Here is a 26818-nt window from a genome sequence, read left to right on the forward strand (position 1 = left end):
CCCTTTAGCGGGTAGGAACCTTGGGAAGGACCAGCCTCTGGGTGGGCGGCCATCTGCCTCGACCGGTTGGGTCGGTTTTACATTTTAGTATTTAATTTATTACTACAACAGTTCCTAAATTACATGAATTTATTCCATTCTGACATTTTTCTTTACTGTACAATGCAACTGCAGCTCTCATTGTATATTTTCAGTTTACTGTAATGTGCTAACTGTCAGGGGCGAAGCCAGACGGTGTCAACACTTAGCTCAGCCTCAAACATAAGAAGGGTCGCAACACGTTCTCATCCCAACTCGTCACATATCACCGCTTTGTCAAGCCCCTATTTTTGGCATCAAAACCACTATAGTTACCCTCGGGATCACTTTAGGAAAACCACCTTAGGTTTAGGAAAGATCTACATGGTTGGGCTTAAAACTACTACGTTTGTACAAGTGAAAATGACACTGAACGTTGTGAACACAGGACACGAACGAACAGCTGATTGTAAAGTGACGCACGGGACACGAACAGCGGTCTCCTGGATAAAAGCGTTGTGTTTGTTGCATCCATCCACCAACCCCTCCTGCTCGCCCGATGTGTCTATTTTCACTCTTTAAACACTCCAGGCGCACTGTCTCGGAGCGTTTACCGTTGCCCTGGATGGGTTTACATTATAGTTAATGGAACACCCGGTGCGTGTCGGGCGGTACCGAACACCGCCAGCCGTGATAACGCCTCAGTATTTGATGCCCTGGGGGTGACAATGAGCTGGGGGTCCGGGGGCATCGCTCCGAGGAGATTTACGGCAGCTATATGTACTATTTTTCAAGCCATTTGATAATAGAATGCATAAAAATCTGTACATCATTTGGGAAAAACATGATAGCTGCCAAGGAAAAAAAAACATCCTAGAGACACCATCCTATTTTTGTTCTCCAACTGTTTTCATCATTCTGAAACCACAACACAACAAATGTTGAGGATGACTCATTTTCACTCCTGTGACCTAAAAAGAGGCACAAATTGTCTAATGTTACTATTTTTTAAGTTACATAACATAGGCCTACTGGAATTTGACAGAAACAGCATTACTAATCTTGAAACCTATTTTTGTTATACTATGCTCGAGTAGAGTTCACAGCATGAATGTTTAGCTGACACATCTGCTACATTTGAATGAATCCATGCCATAATAATCTCAGTTGCTCTGATTGCAAATCAAGTATCCCCAACAATGCCGAGTAAATGTGGTCTTCAACTCTGAATTGAATATGAGGCCAACAGAAGAACATTTACATTTCTTTAGGGAATAGCATATAGTAATAGCAGTAGTAGTAGTAGTACCATAGAACAACCCCCTTTGACAATGTTAGGAAGGATATAGATGGCAATGTTTCCCCAGTATTAGAACTTTTGCTTCATTCATTCATCAGGGTGTAACGATCCATCGATCATCGATCCAAGATCTAGAGTACAGTCTAGACCTGCTCTATATGAAAAGCGTCTCGAGATAACTTCTGTTATGATTTGACGCTATATAAAAATAAACTGAATTGAATATCATCGATAGGCACGGTCTGGGGTTGCACGGTGGTGCAGTGGTTAGGTCGCAGGTTCAAACCTGGTTTGGGGACCCTCTGTGTGGGGTTTGCATGTTCTCCTCGTGTTAGCGTTGGTTTTCTCCGGGTTCTCCAGCTTCCTCCCACAGTCCAAAGACTACCCAACCTTCGCCCAATATCAGCTGGGATCGGCTCCAGCCCCGCTGCGACCCCGAATGGGATAAGCGGTTACAGATAATGGATGAATGAATGAATCATCGATGCAAAGTGAAAATATCGATACATATCATCATCTTTAAGATTCACTTTTATTTTGAAATTCCAACTTTGTATTTATTCTTTTTCTAAAAAGAATAGATTGTAATAAAAGTAATAAAACAGTAACATATTTTAGTTGCTTTTTGTAACTAAATAATGTAAATAAGTGTAACTGATATGATATCGTCTCATATCGATCGCAGGTCCCTGAATTGAATCAAATCCAAATCGTATCGTGGTAGACTTTGTGAAATCAGCAAATATGGTATCGTTGTCCAGAGAATCAATATAGTATCGTGTTGTGATACAACTTGTGATTTACACCCCTGTTCATTTGCTTCATTAATCAAAGAGGCTGAAGGGAAATGACAAAAAGTTGAAGGTATTTTAAAAGTCTAAAGGTTTCGGGGCTTTTGAGAGAAAATTCTGCTCCCTGCCCCGTCCCTGCCTACTGTATTGAGACTACGGAGGTGCTCATTGACAGAGAGAAATCTGTGAATGGACTGAGTCGAAACTTGTGTCTGTAAGACACGATATTTAATAATAATCCTTATAAAAAATTAAATAGAGAAACACCATTTCAGTGGACTCTCTGATATTGACAACATTTCTTAGATCTCCCGAGTTACGCAATGATAAAAGGAGATTTCACTCTGCTAGCAGTGATTCACTGAATGATGATATTTTTTTTAAATGTCAGCAAGTGTTTTGAGTGAGTGACAGCCTTTGTAGGTCAGATGGAGTCTGAATGGTAACAGTGTTTCATAAAATGTGCTTAAGATATTGAGGAAATAGTTTTGCCTTATCTTGTTGTTTTGTCATTTTATTGCATTTAAAGTTCTGATAATATTACTATAGCTCTTCAAAAGGTCTTAGTGATAATACATCACCATTTGAGTTCAGTCATTCAAGCTGATTTGGGGACATCCCATTTAAGGACAGGGAACTATTTGACTCATCTGTCACGGCAACCTGAGCAGCTAAATCTCCTCGTGGGAGAAAGATTTGCTGGAGGCTGTAATCTAGTCAGGATGGGCTGAAACGGGGAATGAGTCTTTTTATAGACGCCCTTTGAGCTGCTATCATTGTGCTCATTTTCTAATGTGTCTTTCATGTTCCAGTCATTCCTCAGTAAGTCTCACTTTACAAACTGAAATGTATCTGTTGGCTTTGTGGGAATTAATAAGTAATTTATCTGAAAAAAAAACAGCGCAGGATATCGCAGCCAGACCAGATGGTGTAAGAAGAACCAGGGTAGCCTACTTTAAAGCTACAGTGGAACAGCACGGCTTCCCTTTTATGTTTTTGGCCCAGATTTACTCAAGTTTATACAATTGTCTTTTTAGACTAATTAGCTTCCTATCGAATTCCGGGATTCAAATAGAATATGATGTGATACAAGATAACACAACATATTACAATGCAATGCAAAGTATGTTATCATGCAACACGATGCCATACAATAAGAAGCAAGACAAACTAATATGAAACCAGCTACTGTGATGTAAATTAAATTAAATTAAATTAAATTAAATTAAATTAAATTAAATTAAATTAAATTAAATTAACTTAAGTTAAATTAAATTAAATTAACAACAGTTGATAAAATAACTTTTGTTGATATTAGATGATCCCTAGCAAAACCATGTTTAAAGTCAGTGGTTCCCAACCTGGGGTTCAGGACACCCCAAGAGGTCACAAGACAAACCTGAGTGGTAACAAGATGATTAACAATATAGGAAAGAAGAAGAAGAAGAGTTTCTGTTACACAAAAATGATGGATATTTTTTCAAAACAAACCTATTTTGTGAAATACTGGAGAGCTTTCCCTCTTAAAACATTTAAAACAAACGTCATGTTATTTCTCACAGCTCACAAACATATGACAAGGGGTCTTGAGTAGGCAAAAAAAGTTGGCAACCAGTGCTCAGTAGCACAAACACATCAAGAATACATGTAATATCACTATAAAAGAAAGTTTTCTGACTGGAAATAACGAACAGTTGTCTCATGCAAAGTAAAAAGTGCGTCAAAATAAGAGAATGGATCAGAAACAGAATTACAAACATAGAAAAATGTGACACTCAACTATTATATGGTCATTTGAGTGGTAAAAAACAACACCAAAATCCTGACATAAAACAAAAATGTAATGTTCATATGCCTTTTAATGAAACAGACCTATAGCTAGATGAGTTTAATAGTTCAAATGTTTGAGAGTCCCATGTTTTCATCACCTTTGGTCTTTTGTTTAGCCTCTGAAAGTTAAGTTAAAGGATATCTATCTGAGCCAAGCTCCTGAGGACAACAGCTCTGAAATAGTAGAACCTATTATGGAGCCAGCTCATTTGTTGGCTTGACAGCGATCAATACCATTTTTAAATTCAGTCCTACATATAAATGGACACCTGAGTGAGGTTGCTAAAATGGAGACAACACTGTAATTTCTTTAAGCTCTGAGTTCTACTATTGTAGAATAGCTGAGATGAAAATATCTAATGACTCTCTGCACTCTTACACTTGCAGAATGAAACTATGATGTAGGAAACATTCACACTGTTTTTTTAATGACTTTTCCCACCTTTCTTGTTTTCTGAATAATTTTAATCACCAAATTATCTGTGTCACTGATGAGCGGCGCCTCATAATGCACCTCATCATTGTGAATTCAGAGGACTGGGTGGCTGGCAGTCTGTGTGTTTTGATTAGAGGTGTCCCTGAGGTCTCAAACGCATCTCAAACACACAACTCTGGGGAGCACACACACAACACATCACACACACGAGCTAGACAAATGTCTGTGGAACAAAAGGCTTTTTTAATTAACTCGAAGACGGCTGTCTGCCTATGCTGGGCTAAATGCAAGTGTGAAATAATTTGCATTGTTTTGCACCTGCTTGCTATGTGCCAAAAGCTGCCTCTTTTTACTCATTATAATGTCCCAAACTTGAAGACTAGATGCCTCCGGAAGTCAGTAAAGAAACCGAGCTAAGACTAAAAGTCAAGGGATTGTAAGTACGTTCCCAACGTACAAATCTGTTTATGTTAAAGTGCTGTTACATTCAGTACAATATATGTTATACTACGCAGTCAGATGCATTATGACTTGGTTTACAAAATTAAGGTTTATACCAATAGTGACATCTCTCTTATAAGTTTAATGGCAGAAGATACAAAATTATTATATAATTGTCTTGTTGGCATGGTAGAAATACCTCAAAAAGAGCAATTAGACCATTACATGACTCTTATAAATGTATAGGTGGCTTATCAGTTTCTTATGGCAGAGGGTTTACAGACTGCTAAAGGGAAAGTGTGTAGGACTTTGCGGCATCAAGTGGTGTGGTTGCAGATTGCAACCAACTAAGCAACCCTCCACTCACTCCTCCCTTTCCAAGACTGCGGTAACGTGAGCTGCCGAATACAAAACCGTGGTAACGCCGTTCACCTCGCTCAGAGGCCATCCTTACCATAAAACCCTGTCTCCCACAACATTACATTCCTGTACAACTAAACTGATTAAGCAAAATACGTTTTTAGGGAAACGTATTTTCTCCTGGATAACGGTCGTATTTTTAAACAGTTTTAAACAAAAAACAAAAAAAACTACTTAGGTTTCGTAAAAAAAAAAAAAAGAAATCCGCGACACAATACATTTAATTTCAAACTCCTCCCTATGTAGATATGAAGGGCTCATTCTAAGCTAACGAAAACACAACGATTCTTATTTCAGGTGATTATACACTAATGAAAACATAGTTATGAATATTATATTCAATTTATGCTAATACATCCCCCGAAATGCTACACACTGTTCCTTTAATATAAGCAAGAGGGAGCTGGACCTATTTATATTAAAAGGCCAATATTAGCCTAATAAACAGCATCACTCTAACTGTAATATCAATATAAATCTCTAATGCACCTGCAGAAAATAAAGGTGGAGATGGCGGTGTGGCGAATGTTATTGTATCCTCTAGTCCAGACAAATACTGTGCACTTTAGCTGCGACACATCTTTAAAAAGAGGCCAACAGGAGGTAGATAGAAACTTTATGTCCTGCAATTTCAGGCCTAAGAGATGAAACATCTTCATTCTGTTTGCAAATCGTCTCCGCTTACAGAGAGATCATAGACTCATCGCCTGGCATCCCCACCAATCACAGATACAATTTCCTGTTACCCAATACATGTTTCTCAGAAGTGTTGTGTTTATCCAATTGATTGGAAAAAAAGAGCTCCAATCACCTAGTGCACTCTGTATCTCTGTTGCTCGTTCATGCAGCGATGCTGTTGCTGTACAGCGTTACTGAATCACTACCTTTAATGGTGGGACTTGGGGGGATTTCAATTCTTAGGAGTCAGCAGGGTTGATTGCAACTGCAGCAATTGTAAGCGCTGAACAGAAAAGAAAAAGGGTGATTGTGTTGAGAGCATCTCCTTCTGCCTCTAATTTTAAAAACTCACTCACTATCCAAACTGCAGAAGGACAAACGCCGCAGAGAAAGAAATTATCTTCTGTTTCAGAAAGTGGAGAAAGGCAGCAAAACCGAAATCAGCACAAAATGTGACTGCATCTGTTGTGTACCCTCTCGATTATGTAATTAGCAAGCTGTTGGCATCCATCATTTGCACTGAATGACAAGCAGATGGGCTGGAAACTCTGGCAAATACAGTTATTCTTAGAGGGGAACACAATTCACCTATGAAATGTGTCATTGTCCTTGTTCAGTCCTTGCAGGATTAGTGAACCTTCCCACTGCTGGCTGGCAAATGAGCAAATGCTTTGCTTGACCTTGTAGCATAACATAATGCTGTGTAGTTCAGCCCCATTCGTTAAAAAAATGGAAAGTAGTTGGAAAAAGAACGTAGGTAGATAGATCTCTCCATCTCTATGAACCTCTTTTCTCCTTTAACTCACTAATTATTGTAGTTTTGCACATATGAAGACACCACCACGCTGAGCATATGTTGCTTATCGTACGTTTTATTGTTTGATTTCAAGATCCCATATTGTAAAAAGTGAGATTTGCATGTCTTTTTTTATCATAAAGCAGGTTTAAGAGCTATATAAATACTGTGAAAATATCAAAACGCTCAATCCACAGAGAAATTCACACAGCCCGTATTCAGGAACCGTGCCTTCAGACAAGCTGTCAAGGTTTCTCTGCATTTATGATGTCACATATCTACAATATTTAGACCATTTCACAGTTTTAAACATAAATATTGTAAATGTGTCCCAGTTTATTTATTGTTGCAGTGTATGGTTGCATCTGAAATCCCATACTAACATACTGTTTAGTACGCTAAACAGTATGTGAGATATTTAACAATGTCCCAAACCGTAGTATGATGCTATTTCCGGTGAAATATTACAGTATGCAATGCTGGACACTACAGCGGCATTCATATCCCACAATGCAATGCGGTAGTGACGACAACGTTAATAACGGACGTTGACGGACAGCTCTGTAACATCAATAACGTTTCAAATTAACTGTAAGAATACGATTTTACTTTACTAAGTGTAATATATATTTTTAATTAATTCAGACTTTGATTCTCACAAATCGCCGTTTGGCTCTCAGGCTCTCAGGAAGTGACCAGGTAAATTATTGCTCAGAGCGTCCGAAAAGATGCACACTACAGTTTATACGGACAAAAGTATGATGAACGATAGCACACATATTGAGTATGCAGTGCATAGTATGTGATTTCGGCCGAAGCCTATGTGATTGACATCAGCTGACAGGAAGTAAACATGGACCCAAGCTGTTGCCTAGCAACGCAATTCTGTTGAAATGCGCTAAAATTGAGCGTTTCAGACAGAGGGTAAATACAGGCATATTCAGACAGACACTGTGAGGAAAATAAAGTTTTTTTGAACATTACAGCATGTAAACATGTTCTAATAGAAACACAAAATACAAGTATGAACCTGAAAATGAGCATGATATGGAACCTTTAATTGATGTTTTATTACTGATCTTATGTGATGTAAAGTGAGTGCCATGAAAGGCGGCAATAAATAAAATATATTATAATTATTATTTACTTCTAATAATGTAGGAATGCACACAACAGCAGGCAGCATGAGCTGTACAAATCTAGAGTCCATCTGGCTGTGATATCATTCTATTTATAGCATCAAAACCCAACTGCATCAGACGTCGATAAACAGAAGTTCAAAAGATGCATTACAAATTCACTGAAAAATAATCCTTTACATTTCTACATCTGCTGGCCATACTTTCTAATTGTATGATGTCTCAACCTTCCATATCAGACACAGCAGTTGGTCTATAGGATGTAAATCTGTAGGAGCAGTTTAAAAGGTTGAAAACGGCCGTCCTAGGCCTGCGTCACCAAGACAAATGGTTCTACATTTACCGTATTGCACTTGGCAATAATGTGATCCTGATTCTCTCTGTGTGCTCCTGGCAGTGATTCCGCCACATCAACATATGATCTGTCCCAGGGAGAGTCAATCCTTTCGTAGTGACTGGCCTTTGGCAACCTGAGCTCTCATTACCCTCATCCACAGAGCACTAAGACACACTTTTTTGATGTCAGTGTGTGATACAAATTACCTGTCCCATTTCTAATCTAATCTTACATTAAAATGCATTAAATATTTAACGTTTAGAATCTTCTGTCATTAAAGGGGGATAACATTTGGCGATGTGCGATTATTATTCAGGTAACATCCTTGTTGGATCCTTTTGGCTGCAGCTGTCACAGATAAAACATGTTTCTTTCTAGATCTCACTTTGTTGGTACTGTATGAAAATCTCACCCTGCAGCCAGTTATTGTGCATCATTTTCAGTCTCTGCTGCCACGTTCTGGTCATAGTCACTATAGTGGACTCTCAAAACCCATAATCAATGTGTGTCTGTGTGTGAATACAAATACAGAAAGCACATATTGAAGTGTTGCACTTGATTCAGTTCTCTTATTGAGTGTTTTTGTTTTCTGACTGGGAATCAATACTTTTATTCTATTTCAAATTGGAAATGTTGCTTTTTCCTCCACTACATTTAACTACATCTACTTTGCAGAACAATATTTTAGATGCAAAACACATAACTCATAAACTGTAATATATGTTTTGAATAACCCAACAATAGACAACTGTATTTGTATGAGTAAGTGACAGCCACTTGGATCACCGACAATAATAATGCATATATCATGCATATACATACTACATCCTGTTTGCATTCAGCTTGTCCATTTGAAATACTGCTATTTTAACTTGCACTATTTTATGTTTTTGATTCTCATTTTGCTTTTACTTGCACGATTTTCCTTTTTTATATATACATTTTAAATGAGCATTTTTGAAGGGTACCTGAGACCCAAGATTTTCATTGCCCACAACTGCTTGCTGTAATTGTTATTTAGCTGTACTTAAAGGCCCTGCATGGACCACACACACAGTTGGGTGTGTAAAGACTGTGCTTGATGACAACTCTCTGACCCTCCTGTTAGCATCTGATGGGTGGGAGAAGTTACACCTTTATCATTATTATTAGTTCTAGAAATTTGGTGACCTTATGGGATTCTAGTGAGCTCCACCCAACTTCAAATTAATCAGCCACAATAAGTGGAGACCCTTTCATGCAGCATATAAAGAGATAAAACATGCATTAAACCTGCAGTAGGTAGTATGTTTTGGGCATTATTGGGCAAAAGTCCCATAATGACCTCGTGGATCTGTTTTCAGGCTTTAAACAATCTAGCCTGTGACGGGAGACTTTGGCCAATCACAGGTCATTTCAGAGAGAGGGCGTTCCCATTGGCTGTTCATTCAGCGGAGGCAGCTGTCAATCACTCGCAAACTCTGATGAAACGGTCAAACAAGGCAGCGTTGATCAAATGTGAATTAATATTCTGGTACTGTAATGCCTATTTCTCACCTCAAATGTTTTCAGAGACATCTTGTAGTGTACTGTTTAGCTGTAAAATGAGAACGTTTGCTCCGGCTGGTGGCCGCTGCTTGGTATTTCCTCAACTGGTCTCAACATGGCTGCCGGGTCACAAACTTCTCATTGTGCATTGTAACAGTACACTACAAGGTGTTTCTGAAAACATTTGAGGCGAGTAATAGGCATTACAGTAACAATATATTTATTCATATTTGATCAACGCTCACTAATTTGATCAGAGTTTGCGAGTGATTGACAGCTGCTCAGAGACGGCAAGGCTCCAGCTCGGCTCTGATTGGTTATTTTTCACCAGTCTGTGAAATCTTGCAGATGCCATTAGGAGCACTGGAGACACAGAGACAACTGTCTCATGCACTACTGTCAGGATATAGTGACCATTTTATAAAAATATTTTTTTTTTAAATCATATTTGCTCCATTTCTATACCCACTGCTGCTTTAATGCCACTGTTCAAATTAAAGGTTGCAATGTCACAGAAGACCCAGCTGAGGTCAGTGTTTCTCCACCGGACGCCTCAGTCAGTGTGGACAGAGATGTCACTGCCTCCCTAAAAATACTACCTGCAATATTTACTGTATTATTTATCAACCAAAAAAAATGGAAATCACCGCTCTTCTTGCAGACACAGACAGTGCACTAATCAATCCGTTCTCTAGCATCGTTATAAATCCTACACGTGTTTATATCAGCAGACAAAACTGCACAAAAACAACGTGCTTTGTTGTTAAATCCCATCCTAACAAAGGGAAACAGGACATCCAGCAGCAGCAGCAGCCATAGTAGTGATGTGTCAGTCGCGAACGAGCCGGTTCAAAGAGCCGGCTCTATTAAGTGAACGATTTTTTTTTTTTTGTTTAATTAATTCCAGGCAGAATGATAGGACGATCTTCTCCGCACCACAAGCACTCCATGCACTGACTGTGACTGAATGTTGAGGGGCGGGGGTGCGCGGCGCGTTGACGGTCTACAGGTACAGAGAAGGCGGGAGAGGAGGAAAGAAAGAGAGAGAGAAGTGCGGTGCGCGAATAGCAGACAATATGAGTGACAGTCGGAAACGAAGCAGCATGTAAAATTATGATATTCTGGAAATTATAAGGTTTAGTATAATTATATTGAATAATTTAAGTGATATATCTGAACACATACTAATCATAGGTCAAAACAGCGCTAAATTTGGCTGAAATATAAAAGGCAGAAGTGGTAAAACGAAGAGCCGTTTGGGAGCCGAAAGAGACGGCTCTTCTTGGTGAGCTGATGGTACGTGTCCAAAGGCTCCGTCCTTTCCACGCTTCCCATTCATTATCCATGTAAGCAGTCGTGCAATGCATTCTGGTAGCGTGGCGGTGCGATTCGAGAAACGGGAGCGTCACAACGCCCGCTCCTTATTTGCATAAAGTTGAGGGCTAGTTTACTTTATGCAAATCACGGGCGTCCGACGCGACTCGCCGCCTCTCGCAAATCACGGGCGTCCGACGCGACTCGCCGCCTCTCGAAACTCCCGAGAATCTTTTTGAAATAAACGTTGTCGATCCAAAATAAAGACAGATTCAGCAACTTCATGGATTATTGTTCTCAGAAACACTTTTCGGTGAACTATTTTCGTGAAATAAGAGAAGAAAGTTTCCAAACGAGCCTCCATACTGTTTCCGGTTTGAAAGCTGGGAGCAGCAGCCCACAGAGGGAAAGCGTTCATCTAATCAGGAGCCTAGTGCCCTGTTTCTAGTGACAGCCCACCAAGCGTCCAACGCTGGGAAGAGGCGCGTCCCCTCACGATAAAAAACGCCCCTGTGGACACGTACCATGATCAGCCAAATGATCTGGCTCACTAAAAAGAGCCGGACTTCCCATCACTAAGCAGAAAAAGAGTGCAACGTCCCCTTTAAGACCGTTTTGGAATAATTAATGACGTCGCGCTGTAAACACGACTGACGCTCAGCTGCGTGGCTCCGGAGCATCATCCTCCTCCAAACAGCCCCAAAGACCTCTCCAGTGTTCCTCCTCCTGTGTTTATCTCTCGGACGGGACCCGCTCTAAAAAAGCCTCTAAAATAAACTGCAGGTTATTCACCTCGACTCTCATATGCGGTCTCCAACACCAAGACGACGCTGCATTAGTCCCACGAAGTGTCATGGCTAGAAAGACGGACATCCCCTCCTCTTACTATGGTGAGTCCGAGTCGTCTTTGTTTGTAACGTTATAAACGATATATATGTTATCCTCTGTACTGTGTAACGACATGACAGCAGTCATATATAATGTCATGTTATTTATCCTGGATGATGTTTGCTGTGATTTACAGAGACGTTGGTTAGCTCACATTGTCAGTTGTTAACTATTTAGAGGCTATTTTAACGGTTGACATCAAAATACGCAGTAATGTTAACGGTACAATCATGTTTTAAATCATGTTTTATCATCATTTTCATCATTTAATCATGTTTTTCTGTGTGTCCACAATCTGCTTCTTGAAATATCTGTATCTTTATTGCTGGTTAACTCCAGTGATATGACATTTTTGTTGCCTTTGTGTTGTTTACCTGGTGTATTAGGACCTCACAATAGGAGACAATAAGTCTCATCACTTTCCTCCTCCACTTGTTCGTCTTTGTTGTAAACGCAGATATATATTCTAACGTTGTTGTGTGATGGTGTGACAACAGAATATAACGTTATTATTTTCGGTATTGTTGATTATTTGCTGGATTTCTAGATGTATTGTTTGGTCTAGTTAGTTAGTTAGACTGTCAGACTATAGTGGAAAAGGACCAACACTATTTCCTGAAGATGATGCCATCAGATTTCTTTGTTTTGTTGTAACACCAGTCTAAAACACAAATTCAGTTTAGACAAAGAAACAAAGAAAAGGCAGCTAGCTATAACGTTTATTCTCCTAACATTGAGAAACTGTGATTATAATATGATCATTTTAGCTTGAAAGACTTCAACGATTCACTGATTTGACATCAAAGACGCAGTAACGGTAGAATAACGGTAGAGTAACGGTAGAGTAACGGTAGAATAGCGGTTATAACGTTTGAAAAAGTAGCCTAACGTCTTTTTAAAACTGTCTTGAAATTACCTTAAAGACTTCAACAATTACTTACTTATAAAAAAAAAAATAGCTAATAATTTTTCTGATAATTGATAAATAAACTAATCGTTTCAGCTCTAATCTCTTTTAGCATGAAGCTGTAGTTTACAGGAACGTTATAGCTCACATTGTAATGATCACATTCAGTAAGAGTTGGCCATTTAAAGGTTGACATCATAGAAATAAAATAGGTTATAAAATATATTCTATTTCTATGGTTGACATCAAATATGCAGTAACGTTAACGGTAGAATCATGTTTAAAATGGCTATTAGGCTTGAATAAGTACGTCTTTTTTGTGTGTGTGTCTACAATCTGCCTCTTGACATATCTTTATTGCTGGTTAACTCCAGTGATATGACATTTTTTTGCCTTTGTGTTGTTTACCTGGTGTATTAGGACCTCACAATAGGAGACAATAAGTCTCATCACTTTCCTCCTCCACTTGTTCGTCTTTGTTGTAAACGCAGATATATATTCTAACGTTGTTGTGTGATGGTGTGACAACAGAATATAACGTTATTATTTTCGGTATTGTTGATTATTTGCTGGATTTCTAGATGTATTGTTTGGTCTAGTTAGTTAGTTAAACTGTCAGACTATAGTGGAAAAGGACCAACACTATTTCCTGAAGATGATGCCATCAGATTTCCTTGTTTTGTTGTAACACCAGTCTAAAACACAAATTCAGTTTAGACAAAGAAACAAAGAAAAGGCAGCTAGCTATAACGTTTATTCTCCTAACATTGAGAAACTGTGATTATAATATGATCATTTTAGCTTGAAAGACTTCAACGAGTCACTGATTTGACATCAAAGACGCAGTAACGGTAGAGTAACGGTAGAGTAACGGTAGAATAACGGTAGAATAGAGGTTGTAACGTTTGAAAAAGTAGCCTAACGTCTTTTTAAATCTGTCTGAAAAATTACCTTAAAGACTTCAACAATTACTTGATTATTTAAAAAAATGGCTAATAATTTTTCTGATAATTGATAAATAAACTAATCGTTTCAGCTCTAATCTCTTTTAGCATGAAGCTGTAGTTTACAGGAACGTTATAGCTCACATTGTAATGATCACATTCAGTAAGAGTTGGCCATTTAAAGGTTGACATCATAGAAATAAAATAGGTTATAAAATATATTCTATTTCTATGGTTGATATCAAATATGCAGTAACGTTAACGGTAGAATCATGTTTAAAATGGCTATTAGGCTTGAATAAGTACGTCTTTTTTGTGTGTGTGTTTACAATCTGCCTCTTGACATATCTTTATTGCTGGTTAACTCCAGTGATATGACATTTTTGTTGCCTTTGTGTTGTTTACCTGGTGTATTAGGACCTCACAATAGGAGACAATAAGTCTCATCACTTTCCTCCTCCACTTGTTCGTCTTTGTTGTAAACGCAGATATATATATATATAACGTTGTTGTGTGATGGTGTGACAACAGAATATAACGTTATTATTTTCGGTATTGTTGATTATTTGCTGGATTTCTAGATGTATTGTTTGGTCTAGTTAGTTAGTTAGACTGTCAGACTATAGTGGAAAAGGACCAACACTATTTCCTGAAGATGATGCCATCAGATTTCTTTGTTTTGTTGTAACACCAGTCTAAAACACAAATTCAGTTTAGACAAAGAAACAAAGAAAAGGCAGCTAGCTATAACGTTTATTCTCCTAACATTGAGAAACTGTGATTATAATATGATCATTTTAGCTTGAAAGACTTCAACGATTCACTGATTTGACATCAAAGACGCAGTAACGGTAGAATAACGGTAGAGTAACGGTAGAGTAACGGTAGAATAGCGGTTATAACGTTTGAAAAAGTAGCCTAACGTCTTTTTAAAACTGTCTTGAAATTACCTTAAAGACTTCAACAATTACTTACTTATAAAAAAAAAAATAGCTAATAATTTTTCTGATAATTGATAAATAAACTAATCGTTTCAGCTCTAATCTCTTTTAGCATGAAGCTGTAGTTTACAGGAACGTTATAGCTCACATTGTAATGATCACATTCAGTAAGAGTTGGCCATTTAAAGGTTGACATCATAGAAATAAAATAGGTTATAAAATATATTCTATTTCTATGGTTGACATCAAATATGCAGTAACGTTAACGGTAGAATCATGTTTAAAATGGCTATTAGGCTTGAATAAGTACGTCTTTTTTGTGTGTGTGTCTACAATCTGCCTCTTGACATATCTTTATTGCTGGTTAACTCCAGTGATATGACATTTTTTTGCCTTTGTGTTGTTTACCTGGTGTATTAGGACCTCACAATAGGAGACAATAAGTCTCATCACTTTCCTCCTCCACTTGTTCGTCTTTGTTGTAAACGCAGATATATATTCTAACGTTGTTGTGTGATGGTGTGACAACAGAATATAACGTTATTATTTTCGGTATTGTTGATTATTTGCTGGATTTCTAGATGTATTGTTTGGTCTAGTTAGTTAGTTAAACTGTCAGACTATAGTGGAAAAGGACCAACACTATTTCCTGAAGATGATGCCATCAGATTTCCTTGTTTTGTTGTAACACCAGTCTAAAACACAAATTCAGTTTAGACAAAGAAACAAAGAAAAGGCAGCTAGCTATAACGTTTATTCTCCTAACATTGAGAAACTGTGATTATAATATGATCATTTTAGCTTGAAAGACTTCAACGAGTCACTGATTTGACATCAAAGACGCAGTAACGGTAGAGTAACGGTAGAGTAACGGTAGAGTAACGGTAGAATAACGGTAGAATAGAGGTTGTAACGTTTGAAAAAGTAGCCTAACGTCTTTTTAAATCTGTCTGAAAAATTACCTTAAAGACTTCAACAATTACTTGATTATTTAAAAAAATGGCTAATAATTTTTCTGATAATTGATAAATAAACTAATCGTTTCAGCTCTAATCTCTTTTAGCATGAAGCTGTAGTTTACAGGAACGTTATAGCTCACATTGTAATGATCACATTCAGTAAGAGTTGGCCATTTAAAGGTTGACATCATAGAAATAAAATAGGTTATAAAATATATTCTATTTCTATGGTTGATATCAAATATGCAGTAACGTTAACGGTAGAATCATGTTTAAAATGGCTATTAGGCTTGAATAAGTACGTCTTTTTTGTGTGTGTGTTTACAATCTGCCTCTTGACATATCTTTATTGCTGGTTAACTCCAGTGATATGACATTTTTGTTGCCTTTGTGTTGTTTACCTGGTGTATTAGGACCTCACAATAGGAGACAATAAGTCTCATCACTTTCCTCCTCCACTTGTTCGTCTTTGTTGTAAACGCAGATATATATTCTAACGTTGTTGTGTGATGGTGTGACAACAGAATATAACGTTATTATTTTCGGTATTGTTGATTATTTGCTGGATTTCTAGATGTATTGTTTGGTCTAGTTAGTTAGTTAGACTGTCAGACTATAGTGGAAAAGGACCAACACTATTTCCTGAAGATGATGCCATCAGATTTCTTTGTTTTGTTGTAACACCAGTCTAAAACACAAATTCAGTTTAGACAAAGAAACAAAGAAAAGGCAGCTAGCTATAACGTTTATTCTCCTAACATTGAGAAACTGTGATTATAATATGATCATTTTAGCTTGAAAGACTTCAACGATTCACTGATTTGACATCAAAGACGCAGTAACGGTAGAATAACGGTAGAGTAACGGTAGAATAACGGTAGAGTAACGGTAGAATAACGGTAGAGTAACGGTAGAGTAACGGTAGAGTAACGGTAGAATAACGGTAGAATAGAGGTTATAACGTTTGAAAAAGTAGCCTAACGTCTTTTTAAATCTGTCTGAAAAATTACCTTAAAGACTTCAACAATTACTTACTTATAAAAAAAATGGCTAATAATTTTTCTGATAATTGATAAATAAACTAATCGTTTCAGCTCTAATCTCTTTTAGCATGAAGCTGTAGTTTACAGGAACGTTATAGCTCACATTGTAATGATCACATTCAGTAAGAGTTGGCCATTTAAAGGTTGACATCATAGAAATAAAATAGGTTATAAAATATATTCTATTTCTATGGTTGATATCAAATATGCAGTAACGTTAACGGTAGAATCATGTTTAAAATGGCTATTTTTTGTGTGTGTCTACAATCTGCCTCTTGACATATCTTTATCGCTGGTTAACTCCAGTGATATGACATTTTTTTGCCTTTGTGTTGTTTACCTGGTGTATTAGGACCTCACAATAGGAGACAATACGTTTTATCACTTTCCTCCTCCACTTGTTCGTCTTTGTTGTAAACGCAGATATATTTTCTAACGTTGTTGTGTGACGGTATGACAACAGAATATAACGTTATTATTTTCGTTATTGCCGATTATTTACTGGATTTCTAGATTTCTCGTTCGGTCTAGTTAGCTAAACTGTCAGAATATAGTGGAAAAATGCCCATCACTATTTCCTGAAGATGATGCCATCAGATTTCTTCCCTTGCTGTAGTTTACAGGAACGTTAGCTACCATAGCTCACATTGTAATGCTCACATTCAATAAGAGTTGCCCATTTAAAGGTTGACATCATAGAAATAAAATGGATAATAAAATATATTCTATTTCTATGGTTGACCCTTAAATACACAGTATCTGTAACGTTACCTATACCTTGTAAATGGTTGTTTAGCCTAACTTAGTTTTTTAAAGCGATCCAGAATTAGTTAACTCCTGTGATGGGATTTTTTGCCTTGGAGGTTTGGATTGAAACACAAAGTAGATCCTATGTATTATTATATACTAGGGCTGTCAATCGATTAAAATATTTAATAGGGATTAATCGCAGGATTGTCCATGATTAATCGTGACTAATCGTAAATTAATCACACATTTTTTATCTGTTCAAAATGTACCTTAAAGGGAGATTTGGCAAGTATCTAATACTCTTGTCAACATGGGAGTGGGCAAATATACTTGCTATGTATATATTTATAATAAATCATAAAGTGGGCATGTCTGTAAAGGGGAGACTCATGGATTGCATTAATGTGTTAAAGAAATTAGTGGCGCATTATTATCATGTTAACTTTGACAGCCCTATTATATACATTACTTAGATACAGTGTGTGCATCATTGCAGAGGCTAATAATACATATACCTGCATTATCTTCTATTGCTTCAACTCAAGTGCTGCTCTCTAGAGAATTACATAGAATATATTGAGACAGTTTAATTAAGGAACATAATTTTGCCTAACAGCATCCAACTAGAGCAAGCTAGTGGATCATGGGATGGAGTTATGGGCCCTCCCTGTGCTTAGGTCAGCTGCTTTGTGTTATTGGCTCCCTGGTGCTTTCGTTCCATAAGCTAGCATGGCAAAAGAGCAATTCAGAGAATTTTGGTCTCACACCTGAGCACAGAATGACAAGACAAATTTTACATCAGCATACTCTACCCCGTAGTGCAGTCAAATTGCATTGGAAACTAATATTTTACTCAGCGCATTTGTTTAAATGTGGATTAAATGTGGAGTGCGTAGTAACGAAAATCATATTTGCTGTTGCTGGAAATGTACAGTACCCCACCATTTCGGGCTTTCTTTAGTGGTTTATCTCTCTTATTCCAAAAGATATAGTGAATGATTCTATCCAGTATATTATCTCCTTTTCAGCTAGTTGGATATATCTTGTCCAACTAGCTAAGCTGTGTTGACCACATGACGTGTTTTGTGGCAGAAGTGCTAGTGCTTTTTCCTCTACAGGAAACCCTCTTAAAGTTATGAGTATATTTCTGGGAAGTGTAGGAAACTACGCTGACGTTATTATCAATTATGTCATTAAATAGCACTGGGAACACTCAGCGACAGTTTCTTTAGATGGAATGGAACAGGGTGAACAAAAACCGGTTGGTTGACGCTTCGCCGCGTCATTGGAGCGCTGGAAAAAGTTGAGACCAGCTCAACGCTATTTGTAGCGTGTCACGTCAGTTTGTAGCTTCATGTCACCGACTTCTATTGACTTTGTAGAATTTTGTGGTGTCGCTTGTAGTGTGAACAAAGATTAAGAGCCTGAGACAAAGTTGTGGCTAACTTCAGAGCTAACCCCCTTCACACTTTAATCAGCAGCAGGTGGCAAGCAGGTGCTCGGGCACAGTTCGTTGATCCGTACTCGAGTCCACTTGAAAAGGTGGTCTGGAGTACGGTTCATGTGTACTCGGGTACGGTTCGCATCAGGTGTGGAAGCCAACCTGATGGACCATGGATGTTAATTTTTCATGCATAATAAGTTAATATATTGTAATTTTAGACGTATATTGTTTTTCTTCATAATTTTACAATAGGTGTGAGGAAAATGTTGATATTCCTAACTGCCTCATCTTTTTCCTCTGTCATTATGCCTTTGCATTTACTGCATTACGTTACCCACTTGTTTGCTTTCTATATTGTTATCCTCTGTGGCTTCTAGACACCGACAGTAACGTTAATATTGCCGTTGCTTAGCAGCGGTGTTCTCACGACTTAACCACTTGAACGCCAAATATATTTTGTACACGACTTCCCATGTTGTAAACATGACCTCACGAGTTTCATTTGAAGGCATCATCAGCAACGTTAACAGTTGTTGTTCAGCCCAACTTACATGAGTGGCCTAATACATTTTTTTAATAGTGTTTCTTATTTTTCCACCCTACACTAGCTCAAAAATTATCCAGCATTAGTTAACTCCCGTGATGTGATATTTTTTGCCTTGTATTCTTTACATTCGTAAAAAAAAAGTGTAGGAGACTGCTAACAACAATAAGCCTTATCTCCACTTTCCTCCTTCTCTTCTCGCCCACATTAAGGATAATTACAACATTGGAACAACTGCAGTCCAGGTAGTACAGTTAGTAATGAAGATTTAAAGCAATGTCCTCAGTGAATGGTTTTGATAACAAAGGATTTATTGTCTCCAAGTGGTATTTTCACTGCTCCAGGCGTATACGGGGGCAGATTTTCTGTCCATTAGACTGCCTTAGTAATCATGTTGTTTATCAAGGCAATATAATCCTTTATCACCACCAGATGCCACACAGTGTCTTTCCTCGGAAACAAAGAGTCACTTACATTTTTACCATGCTGGTAGCTTTTTGAGGTTTGATGCCAGTATTAATCCTCCCACAGCTAAAAAACATTTCCCTCTATATTTAGTAATCTCCCATTTGATCATTGAAAAATACATATTTAGTGCTTCTTCCACAATTGTATTCTTATCAGTGTACAGCTGCTCTCAGGCTACTTCAAGACTATCATGGGAAACTAACTTGCTACTGAAACCCAGACTAAGTGATCCACCACATTGGCAGGGCAATTAATGTCTCCTTTCAATGAAACATTTCTTTAGAAAAACGTTTTAAAAAGTTGTTTTTATATGGCTGTAGTCAAGGAGTGACTTCAATCTTATCTGCACACTGATCCAATATATCAAAAGGCAAAGGTAGATCAACCCTAGCTATAACACAGAACTTTATATAATTATTAACTTGTTGATGTCATGCTTATCAGTGTCTACACAGACTGCCATATCATTGTCAGTCACTAATGCATCATATTATCCAACTCTGTCCAAGTTGTATGTAATAATTACAACCAAAATGACCGTATTGGAGGCTTGATCCTTAGATACAGTAGCTGTACAGTTCTAGAGTTACACAGGCATTGTCAAGTCTGCTCCTGACGGCTCTTGATGGGGGTAAAACTACTGTGTCTCCCACATGCTGACCCCATGTGTCCCTCAGACCTCATGACTACAGCACTCTGCCAATCACGACTGCAACCTGTCATCTATGGTTGATTCTCGTTGCTCTCGGCAGACATGCGGCTCACCATCGGGGCCTTCAAACACTATCACCATAAACTGACACTATAGAGATTAAGTGTTGTAAGTAAACAGCTAAGGGCAGTTTTGGAATGAAACATAAAGTAGAGCCATTATTATTATATACATTACTTAGATACAGTGTGTGCATCATTACACAGGTTAATAATACACATAGCTGCATCATGTTCTAGTGCTTCAACTCTCCAGAGAATTACATAGAATATATTGAGACAGTTTAATTAAGGAACATAATTTTGCATCCAACGAGAGCTACCTAGTAGAGCATTGGATGGAGTTATGGGCCCTCCCTGTGTTTAGGTCAGCTGCTTTATGTTATTGGCTCCCTGGTGCTTTCATTCCATCCACTAGGTTGGCAAAAGAGCATTGAGCAGAGAACGACAAGACAAATTTTGCATCAGCATACTCTACCTTGTAGTGTTGCCAAAATTTAAAAATCGCTCATCGCATTTGTTTATATGTGGACTAAATGTGGGGTGCGTAGTGATAAAAATCATATTTGCTATAAAAGTGTTTCCTTCCAGGCTTGCCACATTGCAGTGACACTCTGACGTCACATAACAAGAAATAGAAAACCCAGAAGGTATGTTTTGTGGGAAAAGTGTTAGTTTTCTCACTTTTTTTCTCAACAAGAAAGTCATCTACTTTCTTGAAAGGTATGACTATATTTCTGGGAAATGTAGCAAATCACTAACGGTATTGACAGTGGGAGTGTGTGTGGGGGGGATTCACAGGTTGCTACCACAGCGTTGTCCGGTCTGAGACGCCTTTCAGTGTGTTTTCAGTTCATGAATGTGATTTGTAACATTTTGGTTGCCTAAACATTAGTGCCGTCCAAATTAACACGATAACGAGTCAATGCAAATTTGTTTTAATGCCACTAATTTCTCTAATGTATTAATGCAACTTGCAATTTAGGTTGTAGTGGGCTCAGTTTAAGGAATCCATTGGTACCGATCATGTCATACTAGCTTGTCACGAAGAAGGCTACATAACGCTCCAAACTTGTGCTAAAGTTTCACGAGGAAAAACTGGCATGGCCATTTTCAAAGGGGTGCCTTGACCTCTGACCTCAGGATATGTGAATGAAAATGGGTTCTATGGGTACCCACGAGCAAAAATATTTGCCCACTCCCATGTTGATTAAATACTTGACAAATCTCCTTTCAAGGTACATTTTGAACACGTAAAAAATTTTTTATTAATTTGCGATTAATCGCCATTAATTATGGACAATCATGCGATTAATCACGTTTAAATATTTTCATAGATTGACAGCCCTACTAAAAATGTCTTATTCAGCGTTCGGTTGTACTTAGCTCCACCACCTCGTATCACTTCTGGTTGCAAAAAATCAAGATGGCGACGGCCAAAATGCCAAACTCAAGGCTTCAAAAACTGTAGTCCACAAACCAGTGGGTGACGTCACAGTGACTACTTCCACTTCTTATACACAGTCTATGGTTACAACATAGAGACCGGCCTCTTAAAAATCATACAGACCAGATTTCTAAGTACCCTGGTATACTGTAATGCTGCCCAAGCATAATGTCATTCCACATTAACATTGAAATATCACCTAACTAATGTAAAGTTGGATTTTTCCTTTTAATGAACATAAATTGCACGTGACCTCATAAAAAGCAGCAAAAAACACGTGAGCAGTCACAGTGAGCCATGTTTTTAGCAGCTGGTCGAACTACCTGCCATCCCATAATTCACGTTCAGCAGTTCTCCACTTGCTCTACATCCAGGATGGAAGTGCACTCTTTAGGCTAGTATATTATATAACGTTTCTAACTGTGTAGCAAGTGTTCAGTGGGCTTATACTGTACTGCTGCGATGTTCAGTCAGTCAGAAAAGTAGAAAAATGGCTCATAATCATTCTGTGACAGGTTTATAAGTAACAATTTAGATATGAGTTCCATTCACCATAGAATGTGTTGAGTCGGGCACACTGTTAATTAACAAATTTCTCGCATGGGCAGCTTCCCTAAACGCTGCATTTTTACACTGAGTCAATGCAGAGTCTTGACAGAAAGCTGAGAGCCTCCGTTCAGAATCAAACATTCACAGCCTCTTCCTGTGAAATTGCAGTCAGAGAAGGTTGTGGCTCAAATGGCCCATTTCGCACCCAGGACTAAGTGCTGTTATGGGCTTTTTAAGTGTCACTGTCCTTTGCAAATACTCGTCTCAAATGAAGACTGATGCCCAACCCGTAGTGCTCCTACACATTTTATTAGTCTTTATGGCATATCTGCTCGTTATTTTTAACAAGGTTATGTTCCTTTGCTACTAATTTCATGTGTCCTTTCTCAATAGAAAGCTATGTCAGTGCATGGAAGTTTGAAGTATATCATTCACACTAATGACAGGGTGAGTCAGTAAATAATTTCAGATTCACTCCTGCACAGCACTGGATGGTGATTTGTTCAAGTCTGTGAAAATGGGACATTTAGCTGTGAAGAGACTTTCTTGGCGACAGCAAGGAGACTTTAAATTTCCAATTTGCAGTACAAATAGGCCTGTAGTCAGTGTGTGTTTATGACAAGAAAGGCTAAGTGACATTGACAGTGATTTATGAAACACAAGCCACAGATTCACAGGAAAATGAGTGAGAGATACAGCTACGCTCATGCTAGACACGTAGGTTTTGAGTCTCGGGTGCACAGTGAGACTTGAAATGACTTTTGATGGGTTTAATGTGCTAAATGATGCAGCTAGCTTGATCGAAACAAATTAGTCATTATCCTAAGAAGAACAAAAGAGACATGGTGTTCTGATGTTGTAAACATGCGCTTTTTTTCCCACAAGGTCCGTTGCACCTTGTAGGTTTGCTTAAATATATCAGGGATTTTAGTGTTGACACTGATCTGAGTTTGATGTGTGCAGATTGCTGAAAGGCAGAGGTTAGGAAGATTCCCTGTTGGAGAACACACAGACAGTGAAGTGATGATGTTTATATTGACCAAATCAAGAGACTGGCCCACCCTTATAGTATAGAAACAAATAGTATTCCTACCTAAAGGAGAATATAACTTGGTTTATGAAATCTGATTTGTATATCTAGTGGCATAAATTACATGATTCTAGCAACCAAAGAACCAAGTTTTGAAATCTGTGATGTGCTGTGACACACACATATATGCAATAATATAAAACCCATTGATAGTCAGGGAGAGATTAACTTTGTGGACTTAAATTTCATTTGTGTGAAGTGTTACTTCCACATGACCTTCAACTGTTTGCTATCTTTTTGTCAGCACAAAGTGCACACAGTTAAAAAAAAAAATGCTATTGATCAAAAAACAGGGTTGTTGTGATAGTGAACTCGTTCACCATGAAATGTGCATTAGCAACGTTTCATTCCTCCTACCATTAAGAATCTGGTCCCAGTTGCATCCTGCCTAACATAAAACATAAAACTTTGATGTGCAAAGCGAGATGAGGATTTCTGTGTTAACACACGGCAAAAAAAATCCCCACCATAATTAGTCATTTAGTCCAGTACAGAGTCCTGGAAATCTTATCTTCCTAAAACATGCAAATAAATCTGGCTACAGGGTGAGATTATGTGCAGTAACCTGTTTTCAGTGCAGATTAATTTGTACATTAATCTGCCTTATTCTGTCTTGTTTTTTTTAGGATACCAACACTAATGCCTGACTAAGAGGAAGTTGTATAAGAGAAAAAGAGGAATTAATTGTGGAAGTTTCAAGACAAGTCTTGAATACTGAGTATGAGACTAAAGGATATTGTGTGTGCATTCGTAATGGTGTGTATATGGGTACATATGTAGGTGTGTGTATTAAAGCGGGGGTAGGCAGGATATTTTTGGCATCGTTGGGCAAAAATTCCATAATAACCTTTCAGCATATTGTAATTCAAGTGTTCTGAGAGAAAACTAGACTTCTACACCTCCTCATAGCTCTGTTTTCAGGCTTTAAAAAATCTAGCCCATGAAGGAAGACTTTGGACAATCACAGATCATTTCAGAGAGAGAGCGTTCCTATTGGCTGTTCTAGAAATGCAGATGTGTATGCACGTCCCTTCAGATGGTGAAAGACTGATTCAGCGGTGGAATATCCTGAAAGAAATGTTGCTATTCCAGCATTGGCAACAGCTGCCTACACTGCAAAGCAACCCAAAAAAGGAAGACGGACTTATCAAAAAGAGTCTGACAAGATTGGTGAAGTGTTTCAGTGATGGAGAGAAAGTGTTGCTAATAGTCTAGCCTCACGGCTACGGTAGGTACGGCAGTAGCTCTGGGGAAAGCATCATTTTCTCTCCACCTCCTGTGTGAGCTCACCATGGATGTATAAAGAGAATGGAGCTCACAGCTGCGGCGCAGCCATGACCGCTACGGTTAGCAGAATTAGCAATATTTTCTCTCCATCTCTGAAATGCTTCGCTGATATTGTAGCTCGCTAGAGCCTCGAATCACTGTATGTCATCTCAAAGGGCTTTCAGGCCCACAAGTTTGCAAAGAAAACAGGACGGTAGTGCTCATAGAAATGAGGCTATATAACGTCATCAGGATCACAATCACGATCGGGATGATGTTTGAAATGAATGACTAGTACTCATACCACTTGAATTACAATATGCTGAAAAGTTATTATGGAATGTTTGCCCAATAACACCAAAAGTAAACTGCCTCCCCCAGCTTTAAGTGTGTTACTTCACCTCGGTGTGCGTATGCATATTTGAATATCAAGATGTGGCATATCCTCTTATGTTTAAGTCTTTAAAAATCCAGGCCAAAGCCGGTTGAGCCTGTCACTGATCTACAGTAGCAGTAGCGGGCCTGGTTTCACAGGATCACAGGGCTGCCACTGACATGCCTGGAGGCTCCCACAGAAGTAACCAAGGTCACAAAGCCCCAGCCACAATACTGCCACTTCTCCGCTCGGAGCAGCAGGCTAGCTGTCAGCGTCTGACACACTCAGATGCTAACTCCCCTCTTGGGGGTCGAATCCCAACCCGGATCCCACCATTCTCGGCATTTGAGGGAATGTCAGTTAGCCCTGTGTCTTATAGCTTCCCTCTGAAAATGTGCACAGTAAACACTGTTCATGCACTGATGGGAGTTAGCCCAGTGGGCTACCAAACCAGATATGCCAAGTACTCAGTCCTCGAGCATCCGCTAATAGTTGAGAGGATCCCAAGGGGCTCTGCTAAGTAAACCTAAACCAGAGATCTGGATGTTGTTGTCTTGTCTCAATAAGGAGACAGGCACTTTAAAGATTGTTCTGTTGTCCAGTGGGGGGAAATAAGAGCGAGGCAGGGAAGATGTTTTTGGATACAGAAGAACGATAGAAGAACAGCAGAGAAAAAGAGAGTGGTGGTGCTACATGGAGCATGTTTGTGTGTATTGTCTCTCCACATTTTTAATATTATGAAAAAGGGGAGCCATCTGGAGCTTTTTAACTGCTTTTATTGTTTCAGAGGGGCTCCAAATCTCTGTTTCTTTTTCTTTTCTGGTGTGTGGGATACTTCTATGATCATAATGCTCTTTCTAATTGTTATTAGAATTTTGAACTGCACGACTCATTTTAGAGTTGGACCAAATTTTAGCTTCGTCAGGTGTAGTTTGCTGTGCAATGTGCAGGGGGGACCGAGGACCGATTAACTCCTCCCGACAGGCTGTTGGACATTCGGATGAATTGTCATGTCAGAAATTTTGGTCGGCCGTCCACAGGCTCTTGCACAGTTGAAGCAGAGCCACAAGCCAATTCCCCAACGTCAGTGCCTTTTTTCTACTTTTTTTTTTACAATAATCAGAGTGTAGCTATCAAGATAACAATGTTAAATAGATATTGTAAAACGTAGCTAGCTTACTTCCAATTCTCTCTGCAAAATGGACAAGCTATACTTTCCACGTCTTCCTAGCCACCTGCAAGTCCATATATGCCGGCGCCTTAGACGTTTCAGCAGACAGGATGGCACTGATGATCAAGGCAGCACGTTTCTGCCTTGTTACGTACAGACCTCTGCTAGCAAACAAACTTTACCTGCATTGGAGCTTTCAAACAAATCTTTTTTGAAAACTGTCAACAGCCAGAACGGTGTGAACATTCAGGTCATGGCTGCCGATCGTGCCGTACAGTGTGAGCACATAAATC

At 38.5% G+C, this 26818-nt stretch overlaps 1 protein-coding gene across 5 annotated transcripts in view; it reads left to right on the plus strand.

Moving 5' to 3' along the window:
* The first annotated feature begins 11648 nt into the window (after window positions 1–11648).
* slc44a5b (solute carrier family 44 member 5b) overlaps window positions 11649–26818 on the plus strand; it is a 52619-nt gene continuing 37449 nt past the window's right edge. Inside the window, exon 1 of one of the 5 annotated variants that reach the window (XM_037770060.1) lies at window positions 11649–11917. In XM_037770060.1, the coding sequence (XP_037625988.1) occupies window positions 11915–11917 (3 nt within the window). In that variant the 5' untranslated portion in view covers window positions 11649–11914. The remainder of the gene's footprint in view (window positions 11918–26818) is intronic. The other 4 variants (XM_037770055.1, XM_037770056.1, XM_037770057.1 and 1 more) reach the window with 4 other exon arrangements.

Source organism: Sebastes umbrosus, chromosome 5 (genome assembly GCF_015220745.1).
Source record: "Sebastes umbrosus isolate fSebUmb1 chromosome 5, fSebUmb1.pri, whole genome shotgun sequence".
Lineage (NCBI taxonomy): Eukaryota > Metazoa > Chordata > Actinopteri > Perciformes > Sebastidae > Sebastes > Sebastes umbrosus.